This window comes from Biomphalaria glabrata, chromosome 15, assembly GCF_947242115.1.
Source record: "Biomphalaria glabrata chromosome 15, xgBioGlab47.1, whole genome shotgun sequence".
Lineage (NCBI taxonomy): Eukaryota > Metazoa > Mollusca > Gastropoda > Planorbidae > Biomphalaria > Biomphalaria glabrata.
Window position 1 is genome coordinate 2,408,898 of NC_074725.1, and position 11,388 is coordinate 2,420,285.

General features: G+C 34.9%; 1 protein-coding gene across 1 annotated transcript; it reads right to left on the bottom strand.

Moving 5' to 3' along the window:
- Window positions 1–1,246: 1,246 nt before the first annotated feature.
- LOC106062250 (mediator of RNA polymerase II transcription subunit 11-like) lies at window positions 1,247–10,622 on the bottom strand. Its single transcript, XM_013220523.2, has 3 exons — window positions 10,446–10,622; window positions 8,949–9,089; window positions 1,247–7,504 (listed from the first exon to the last, which is right to left on the bottom strand). The coding sequence occupies exons 1-3, from the start codon at window positions 10,537–10,539 to the stop codon at window positions 7,233–7,235; spliced, it is 507 nt and encodes a 168-aa protein (XP_013075977.1). The 5' UTR covers window positions 10,540–10,622; the 3' UTR covers window positions 1,247–7,232.
- Window positions 10,623–11,388: the final 766 nt, after the last annotated feature.

Consider the following 11,388-nt stretch of genomic DNA (forward strand, 5'->3'; position numbering starts at 1 on the left):
CGCAAACCGCACAACCAGGCAGCCATACTAGATCTATAAATTGTTGGTGCAATCTATTCTTTTTTTTATTTGGTTCATATTTAGTATTGCCAACATCAACTTACAACTATCCGTGTCCTTTCTGTGAGAAACCTGTCTCATATTCTTTTAGACTGAACAAGACTTAACAAAATCTGTTTCAACAGGTCTTGAAAACCCCATGCAATGACTTGTAAGGTGACATATGTTCATTGCATACAACTGCAGAATTTTTGTCCAGGTATTTTGGTAGAGAATTTGAGTCTCTTATGTCCTTACACACGCTTATGCACTTCAAAATTAATGATGATCTAATCCTTTTCCGCAAAAAATGAAGTGATATATTTTAATTTGTGATGCAAATATAGTTGTTGACTAGGCAGCACTAGAATTTCAGAACTAGAAAGACACAGATAACATTCCCAAGTTATGCACACTAAAACCTTGCATCTTAAAAATTCAGGCATGTTCAGTGTATGTTACCAGCAAAGTAGAAATCCATTTCGTACTTTGCCTAGGCATTCTATAGAATGTAGAGTTCTGCATCAGACAAAGTAAAAAGTGTCTTATTCAGAAATATATTTATACATTAAATATAAATTTGAGAACATAAAAACCATAAACAACAGGATTTCTAAAGACTAAGAATACCTTTGCAGTCTCATGTTTTTATACTCTAGGCTAAGTGAAATTTTAATTTTTAAATAATCAAAAAAATATTTTAATCTGATAAATCTGCAAGTCATATTTTAAAATATGGCTGCCTGGTCATGCGGTTTGCACGCTGGACTGTCGTTCAGATTTATCGATGGTCCCGGGTTATTACCTTGCCCGCTCCCATCCCCCTGTCGTCCTGCGGGAGGTTTGGACTAGGAAGTAATTATCTTCAACTCTGAAGGAACATCCGAAACATGTAAAACATTTTACATTTTACAAATAGTAGTATACATTAGTAAATGTAAAATTCTTTAGTTTTTTTCTAAGTAGACTAAAATGATAAATTAAAGATGCCGAAATATGAGCGGCTAAAACTGTCTAGACGCAACAGAAAGAGAGAATGAAAGTAATTCATAAACTCTCTAATGCTGCCCTTTATTTGGAAACATTTTTGTTAATTTCTGCTTAAATACAAAATAAATATAATAATGTTCTAATCAGTTATCTTAACTTACATAATGAAAGGATAATTAAAAAAAAAACAACTGCTGATAAAGCAAAGAAAAGAATTCATATTCTATTTGTACACGTTTTTATTGCATTTCCAACTTTTCCCTTGTTCATATAAATTATCTTATGTTGAGAAAACATGCAGTGAGTCCCACTGAGGCTTACTAGGAAGCGTTCAAACCCACAGGAGGACAGTAAAAGAGATAAAACCTCACCAAGGAGGACAGAAAATAAAAACGAGACAAAGTGAACTTTAAAAACTAGGCTTTCAAAGTATTTAATGAAAAATGAAAGTCCTAGGCTATAAAATTAATTATTTTGTTTATGAGCACTTTTTTTATAGCGAAATATGTGTCACTATTTCAAACAAAAAATGAACTACACTAAAGACTCATCACAAAAAAATGTGTTTTCAGCTTTGTCAATATCTAGTAAAGTGATTCCTTCTTAGTAGTTGTATTTGCCTTGATTACATTACTTTCGCCTTTCATACAAACAATATGAAACATCAACTTTTTACCTAGTACTAGTATAATTAAGTTGTATGAAGCATGCACACCTAGAAGATTGTAATTAAAAACATACTTATTAAAATATTGTTATAAACCTAGTGGCGGCATAAATGGGGGTAGTGGTGTGAGTGTAGTCAGCGACGCAAATTGCCCCAGGCCAGCGCTAGAGGAGCGGTCAACCGTGACGAGTTACGACGGTCAGCCGAGACGAGTGTCAACATGATGGTTCGGGAAGGACCGACATCGTGAACAGAGCTCAGGAGCGTCACGAGAGTTGTAGTCATCTGACTCCCTAGAAACGTCGAGCGGCGTTCTGTCCGGTTCGAGAAGGCCAGTAGGGACCCTATATAAGAGCAGAGGTGTCGCAGTCAAGACGGTTCAGAAAAGGGGTTCACGACAGAAGGTTCACTACAGCACAGTTCAACGGTGTGGTTCAGTACGGAGCATTATGGCGGTTCAGTGCGGAGTACTGTCAAGTACAGTTGAGACGACTGGCGTCTTGATCTTGGTCTGTGATCGAGTCCGACACAACGAGCCTAGTGTGTGAAGTCAGTCCTGAACTGTTGAACCCAGGGCAAGCCTGGAACTAGACGGAGAGACCAGTGCAAGAGTTGATACGGCGGTACGGTGATATCAGAGAGATATTTGTACAGTCTTGTGTTACTTGCTGCCAATTGTACAGTATCGGCTGTTATTTATTCAACTATTAAAGTGTTACGTTACTTTGGAGCCCTGAGTTGTCAAGTTCTTTAAGTTGGTGGTGTATGGTGCAGTTTGCAGAGAGGCTGCATAGTGAGATTCGTAACAATATTATTAATAAAATACTTTAAATTGTCATTAACACTTTCTTTAGAATTCCTAACATTTTATACAATCCCTAGGCAAAGTAAGAAATGGAGAAATTATTTCTCACTTTGCCTGGATGTTTCGGGCATTCTATTGAATATACATATACATTTAATTTGATAATGGTTAAGCTTTGTAAGACAATACCATAATACAATTAAATCTGAGTTATTAAAAGCAACCGAGCTTCATGATTCTATGACAGTCACAAAATGAAACACTTTGGTGTGATGAAATCAAAATATTTAATACAACATCTGCACGAGATATGATAAAGGCTGTGATGATGACAGAAAACATAATATTTTAAATTTAGAAACATGAGATGTTTTAATTAGTTCTACCTAATAAAATTCTTAGTGTCCAGCTACTTAATTTCTTGCAGTGTCACTGTATGCAATTATAGGTTTAGTACTGCTAGCAGTAAGAAGTAGTGAACAAATACAATATTTTTAAACAATTAATTTAAACAAAGATGCTTATTCACCTTAAATAATATCAACATGACCAATAACATGGCAGCAATGTTCACTTCTAACGCAATCGCTTTGCATGCTGTGGACCAACAGTGACAACATAAAAAAATGGGATTTTGGACACTGCCCACTGAATTTATCCCATGAGTAAATGCCCGTAAAGTACAATAAGACCTGCGTTAAAATTATTACACCAAAGGAAACTGACAGAAAGAAAATAAATCGGCATTTTGCAGCTATAAAATATTGGATAACAATAAGGTATTCAAACAATTTAGCACTACTTAAGCTTAGCGAATCTTATATAATACAGACGTTACTTCAAAAAAGAAGATAATTACGTCCTACGCGCCATGCATATTAACCAATGACTTAAAAATTAATTAAAATTAATTAAATAACACTTCTTTGTAAACCTAAATACAAATAAGTGATTCAATTTCATATTCTCTGTAATCTGTAAGGCCATGCAAGGAACTTTACATTTTAACTTTAATACTATTATATAAAGTTTCTTTTTTTTTTTTTTTTTTTTTTTGGATAGACATTAAAATAGCTAACTTCTAGAAGTAGAAAAATATGATAGTGAAACAAAGGAAAAACACAAGTTGGCATCAAAGTATCAGGCAAAAGAGGGAGGCAACAACAATAATATGTATGAGTCATCCAGAGAAGTTATCTCTCTATGGCTATTCCTTACAACAAATGTAAATGTATCAGAACTCTGCAAGACTGGCTGGATTTATTTACAAAATGCCTTCTAATTAATATTAATTAATATACTAAAAGCCACACAAAAAAACATATTTCAAGAGTGGCAACATCAATAAGAAAAAATGCAGCTGATTCTCAAGTGTCAGAGAGAATTAAACAGCCAGCAATAGCTGAACATGAAATGAACACTGAAGCTGTTTTAATAATAATCATTTATTTGTGTCATTTAGGGGGATGTGCTGTCGAGAGGCTAAGTACGCTTGAACTTGGCTTGGCTACCAATTAAGGGGGCTCAAGGTTCGACACCTGACTCGAACAGAGTTGTGTTTACTGAGTGCCTAAAGGCAGCATGGAAAAACCTTCTCCGAGGTACACTGGTCCAAAAAATGAGATTGGACCATAGCGCTCTGAGCATGCTATAAGCATGAAAGTAGCGCTATATAAAAGCTATAATTTTATTTACATCTATCAACACAAAATTAGCTTTCTCTTCTAGTTGTAAACAGTACCCTACTTCTGAGATACCAGAAACTAGTGTTTCAGAATATTTTAACAAATACTGAGGGAAGCTAACATCACTTTATATTGCATGGTTTAAAAAATGGCAAACGTGGGGAAAAAAGGCAATTCAATGATTCATCAAGTCACCCTACAAAAAGTCACATTATATTTAAGTCCTCCTAAAAAAAAATGATAATGTCATTAAATAGGATAAAGAGGAAAAAAATAAAATTGGTCATTGGGCAATGACAACACACTATGCTCTATACCGGTATAGACATTGCAAAAGGCTGTTTTCTTCAGATTTACAAGGAAAAGTCATCATTAATGTACGGTATTAGTGTTTTCATTTCATTGAATTAAGTTAAACATTTCATAGTACCCCACTTTTGTCTGCTTAACAATATTATGGTTGCAAAAGACTCACAAAAAAATAAAATGTTGCAATGCATCACTTTGAGTATTCATTTCTAATTCTAAAACATTCAAAATATACTGTTTATCATTATTTATTAAATGGCTAAAAATATGTTCCTTAACTTTAAATTAATATAGCTTCTTATTCAGACTTAAAAGTAATATGGCTTTTTCTTGGGACTTTCCAAATTTTAAAGTAGCAGAGTAATTAAATAGCATTTTGTGTGTTCATTAAAAATAAAAAAATTGTACTCTAGCTGAGTTTATTTTCTGTGTGTGTCCAGCGTGTCAGAAGATCATTCCAGAGTGTGTGTTCATAATACTTCAAAAATGTCATGTGAGACCTGTTTGTTTTCGTTCACTGTTTACTATAGCCTAATCTTGTTGATTAAAGCTAAGATAGTGGTTTTCTAGTATTTGTTATTTCATTACAATTTATTCAACATAAATATGTGTCTGGATTTGTGTTGGAAGTTTTAATCAACAATGGATAAATTACATCTAGACCGAAAGAGTTGGACATTGATCCAAATGCTCCTCTGGCCTCAGAAAAATGGACTCACTGGTATGACACATTTCATGTAAACAGCAGCCGGGCAAAGGATTGATGATGTGTAGCAGATCTGAAGCAGCTTGGGGTTAGGGCGTGGGGAGGAAAGGCCCAGGAGAAATCTGAATGGAAGGATGTGTTGAAGCAGGCCAGAGCCCTCCATGGGCTGTAGCGCCACTGGGATGGATGGATGAATAGCAGCCGGCCAAAACAGTCAAGTCAAGCCTGGCCCGGGACAGTGACTTTAAAGAAGTAACTGCAGAACAGCACAGAGACATTTGTATTAGAGATGCCTTTATAACTGGGCTGGCATCGAACACTATTAAACAGTGGCTACTGGAAAAGACATCTCTTACTCTACAAAGCGCTTATGATGAAGCTAGAGTGTTAGAAACAGCCACAACGCATGCGCAGGCTTACAATTTAACAAATGAAATCTCTTGTGGGGCGATGAAAATGCAAACTCACTCCCGTCTAGAAAATTAATATCTAGTGAAGACCAGGAATTGAATGCCATTAAGTGGCTATGCTACTTCTGTGGTAGAAGGAGACACTCTATGACTGAATGCTCTACTCGAAATGAATTTTGTCATCAGTGCGGTAAAAAAGGACACTTCCAAACTGTATGTAAATCAAGTAAAACAACAGCCACCATAGCTGCACGGCCCAAGTGAACGCCAATAAGTTAGTGTTGCAAGCTCTCATAGATACTGGAAGCTACAGATCAGAAGACATCGTCAAGTAAAATAAATGGCCAGTGCACCCTTATTATATATACATTCATGGCCACAACATATCTTTCTGAAAAGACACTCAGTTTGCTGATGTCCAATACAAGGGAGAACACTACGAAAAGGTCAAACTTTCTATACTTGCTGGATTGTACTCAGATGTAATACTTGGTGTAGACTTTAAAAGTCTTCATCGGGAATTAACCATACAGTATGGAGGAAAACGTAATTCTTTACACATCTGTGGTCTTAAGGCAGCCCGAGTCGAAACACCTCGCCTATTCAGTAATCTAACTTCTGACTGCAGACCAGTGGTTACTAGTCCCGAAAGCACTCAATGGTGATAACAAATTTATTGAGCCTGAAGTGAGAAAACTCCTCGCGGACAAAATCATTGAACCCTCAAAGTCTCCATGAGAGCCCAGGTGCTTGTGACAACAAACGAATGACATAAAAAAAAACTAGACCTCAAAAGTGCCTACCATCAAATACCAATCAAAACTGAGGAAAGGCCATTTACTGCATTTGAGGCATGTGGCAAACTCTATCACAGGTCTGTCGCATCCCTTTTGGTGTTACCAATGGAGTTGCATTTTTTCAGAGAACAAAAAATCAAATTATTGAGAATGAAAAGTTGCAAGACACCTTTGCATAGGTGAACAATGTAACAGTATGTGGTCATGATAAAGAGTCGCACAATGAGAATCTGCAAAGATTTCTAGATGCTTCTAGAAAGTATGGGATCACGTTTAATGAAGACAAAAGTATGATAGCTACTGACAAAGTTTGCCTATTAGGATATGAAATTTCTTAAGACCCACTCAAGCCAGGTTTTCTAGTATTTGTCATTTCATTACAAATATTAAGAGATTTGACATTTAAAAATATATTACAATATTATATAAATTCATTAGTGGGAGAAAAAAAAATATTCTTCCATTCATCATTCACTTAGCAATATGTCAATATGAAAAAAAAATAGTAATCCCCTTTCAAGAAGTGTTCCTTCATAGAAAACATAAAAATTAGACACTCAGAAATTTGTGTACAGCAAAGATATATTAGAATGTAATATACCTATATGTACAGGTTGTAGCCAGTATAGTCCAGACTTTATCTGAATACAGAATGCAGTAACTGCTGCTAGTTCCACACCTAACCTCAGAATGTAGTCACATTGCCCTGGCTACCAAAGAGTACTGAATGTGGTCACTATAGTCCTGGCTACAGATAAGATCAGAATGCAGTACTTGTGTTCCTCACTAAAGCTGAGCAAAGGATAAATTCACAACTATTCTGCCTACAGCTGAGCCTGCTGTTCTCTTTGCTGATCTCTCTGTTTTTGTTGCTGCTGCGGCTGGGGCGTCAATGCCTGCTGTTGCTGAGGTGTGTGGGGTTGATGGGATTGCTCTGGCAAGGAATATGTCCGAATGATGCCGGAATGTTTCTGGCGCAAATGTTCCTGCTTGATCTTCTCCAGCTCTCCCAGGCGGCTCTTCACATGTTCAAGCCTGTGCAGAGACATGTGATGATCTTTTTGTGAAGCGTAGGAAGAGCCTTCATGAGCTTGACCTAGGAGAATCAAAACAGAAACTTTATTTCACAAATGTTGCTTGCAAAAGATAAATTCAAAATGCTTAAAATAAAAAAGAAGGAAGAAAAAAACATATAATAGTAGTCAGAAAGCGGCTTCCAAACATATGGATAGTATCGACCCTATCTTAGAAATAATCTTAAAATAAAGGGGGAACAAAATGGTCATATATACTAGCTAGATTGGCAAGGATATATCAGAGAATAGTTGGTGTCTTAGTGAGAGTTCAAGAAGGTCTTAGCAAACATAACAAGACCCCTTACAGATAACCATGTTTGAAAGCATCTACACTAAAAGGACATGACACATTTTAAATTACTTCACATTCATGTAGCCAAATGAAAAAAACTTTGAATACAATTTAGTTCAGGGCATTAGTTAACCTGTTTAACTTAAAGAATTAACATACTTTCAAAGGGATTTTTTTTTTTTAAAAAAAAGGAAAATTCTTATATTTCAGAAGGAAGTTTGTTATTTATAATGAAGAATGACAACACAGAACAGTGACTGTCAGCCTTGGGTTCGCTTCCATCTCATACTATACAGAGTCTAGCCCTACCACCAATTTGCACACATTATCTAGTTTTTAGGCTCACAATTCCCTTCTGTCTATCCAAATTTTAGGCACCATCCATGCACAGCACCAACAACAAACTTCCCAGTGTTGTTCCTGGTCCAGTGCTACAGCCTCCTAAAGTTACCAAGCAGGATTTCTCTGTCCTCTTGTTTCAGAATGCCAGACTCAGTAATATGAGATGTGTAGCCAAGAGGCATAGACTGCTTGACTTCATATCAAGGGGCCTCAAGTTCAAAAAGTGACTAAACGAACTCAAATGAACTTGAAAAATCAGGCTCCAAAAATTTGTTATTGTCCAAAACCTTCACTCGTTAAATAGGGCTCCTGAGTTGTTCTCGATAGCAATAGAAAATTGCCAGTTCCTTATGAATGATGCCATGACCGTTATGTTCAGATCAGAGTACTTTCCTGAAGCATTGTCAACCATCATTTGTCATGGTTGATCGCACGCTTGTGTTAATGATGCCAGCTGATTATACACATGATTACACCTATATGCAATGCCACAATAGTTATAACAATATTATTGAGGTATATAAACTGAAGTTTATTATACAAAAAAAATATAAATTGTAACGTAAGAAATATTTGAGAGAATATTGGTCAAACCCTAATTAAAATAAGAGATTTATGCTAAAGACAAAAAAAAAAAAAAAGACTGGTTAGCCTGATATCTCAATGTAAGCCATTTGGTGCAGAAATCAAACTTTTAATATTAATGAAAAAAAGGCTGTATTTAAAAAACTGCTACCATGACAATAAAATCCATCAAAAGTGGGGAGACTTGGCTTAAAGAAATATAATTTATCAAACCTATGGTGACTCAGCAATCAATTTTAACAAACCTGTGGTGACTTGGCTTAAGTAAGTGATCTGTTGACTGAGACCATTTTCAATTTCTTGCAATGTCTTCAAAAAATTTGAGGAATGAGACTCTACATGCTTGAGGGCTGGCTTATCTTTCGATAGTTCCTGCAGTGCTTGACCTTCAATATCAAAACATATTATTTATTTTTTTTTACATTTGTATTTTTATTTTCACAAAACCTTAAAATATTCTTGCCTCTTTTCAGCCTAACTTTTATCTTATCTTATACAGACACTACTTAAAAAAAAGAAAATGATTACGTCCTACATCTAGTCATGCATGTTAACCAATGACTTAAATTCTGACAAGTCATTGATTTTCCTGGCTGGCTCAGGCAACCCATTCCATGCTTTAATAGCACTAGGTAAGAAGGAGCATTTGTACTAATTTGTCCTAGAATATGGAACAAGGAATCTTTGTGTCCTACTGAGTATTTTATTAGGTTTTGTTGTTGCATTTGAAGATTATGGTTCAGTGTGTTATGTATAATTGCTACTTTACTTTTGAGTCTTCTATCCTGGAGGCTTTCTAAATTTAGCGATTATACTAAAGTTTTTACTCTAGTCAAATGGGAATACTCATTTTTTATGAATCTCACTGCTATATTTCGTGTCTGTTCCAGTTTCTTTTGTTTTCTTGAGTTGAGGGGTCCCAAACAGATGATGCATATTCTATTATAGGCCTAACCAAGTTAAATAACATTTTATTTTACGTTCTTATATATATATATATTTGATTTGTAGAAATTTCTTAATAAATCCTAATGATTTGTTTGATTTTTTAATAGCTTCATCAATAGGGGGTTTCCATGATAGTTTTTCATTTATTTTAACACCTAGGTAATTTGCGTTTTTAGTCTGTGTTACGAATAAGATTAATAAGTGAAATTTGTTTTAGTTTTTTTTGTTACTCTTAATAATTAATAACTGTTCTGACATTTTTCTGAGTGGAAAGACATGCTTAAATTGGATTCCCATTCCTGTAATTCATCTAATTCCCTTTGTTAAATTTCTGTATCTGTGTTTTCATTCCTCTTATATTTATGTAATCATCTGCAAATAATCTGACTTTTGTTCCTGAATAATGCAATTTGGTATATCATTTAATTACTTAAATATAGTAGTGGACCTAAGACTCTTCCTTGAGGAACACCTGAATTTACTGTTACTGGTGTTGATTGAGTTAGAGCCATTTATTATTACAGTTCTGTTCTCTCCCTATCTGCCTATCAGAAAATCCTGTATCCACTGATCTGATGTGGTGAACCATCAACAGCAAAATATTTTAATTTTTTAAGCACTCTTACTTTTAGTACTCTTACACAAAAGCCTTTAAATTTTTTAAAGTATTAAACATAAAAAAGTAAGCTGAAGCCTAACTCACTAAGTTGACTAAATTGTCTAACTAAGACACTAGACAGTAACTTTGAGTTGAGTAACTTGAGACTTCAGTAAGAAAAGTAGAGATCGAGTACCTGCTGATTGAAGCGCCGCCGCAATATCTTTTTCTATTTTCTCTAAAGCTAGTAATTTTTCTCTCGGAGCGCCGACCATTAGGTTTGACGACATTGCTGCTAGGATCTTTTATTAAATTATTTTAAAGCTTTCAGCAGCTTTGATTTGTCCCTTTCACTTTCTTACTCGTTAACTAGACTAATAAAATGTAAAAATTTGTAAACCCATACCGGAAGAAGAATATTTTAATTCGATTTTTTAAAATAAACATTCGAATTTTATATAGATCTAGATTTATAGAATATTGTATCTTAAATCTTCTATCTAGTTCAAATAATGATTTCAAAATTAAGACAATTGAACATCGATTTCATTTGTGTCTTCATTTATTTAGAATGTCAATGAAAAAGCTACAGATTTCAATACACTTTGTACTAGCCCAGAAGACAATTACAGTGGAGTCCCGATTGTTCAAAATGAAGGGACCGGATCCATTTCGGAGAAACGAATATTTCGCATTAAGCGAATTTATTATATGCTAAAGCACTCGATTAATCCGAAACCTTAATTAGGATACAAATGCCAACGGTACCTTAAGTATATCAACAAGAAAACTGTTTGAATAAATTATAAATGCTCGTATAGTCATGGAAAATATAGTTCCAGGAAGGGAATGTTAATATTATTCAGTGATGTGTGATAAATAGCATGGCTGAAACACTACGATACTGGTGTTTTAAATTCTTATTTAGTAATATAGAATACTATTTTTACATTTGGCTCTCTTGACACACATTTCATACACAGAATTGGTTACAGGGAGAGGAAATAAAATAAATCGATTATATCATGTAGCAGTTTATGTCCTATCCATGAGGAACCTCGAGCCCCCTTCATAGGTAGCCAAGCCAAGCGTAATTAATATGCAATAGGTGCCAGTGGGTTATTAAAGTTACGTCAATG

Bases quoted from the DNA above. Each gene is read 5' to 3' on its own strand.
- LOC106062250 (XM_013220523.2), bottom strand. From the start codon at position 10,539: ATGTCGTCAAACCTAATGGTCGGCGCTCCGAGAGAAAAATTACTAGCT. The intron at 9,090-10,445 runs GTACTCGATCTC...TTGATATTGAAG, and splicing joins GGCGGCGCTTCAATCAGCAG to GTCAAGCACTGCAGGAACTA. The intron at 7,505-8,948 runs GTTTGTTAAAAT...TGATTCTCCTAG, and splicing joins CTTAAGCCAAGTCACCACAG to GTCAAGCTCATGAAGGCTCT.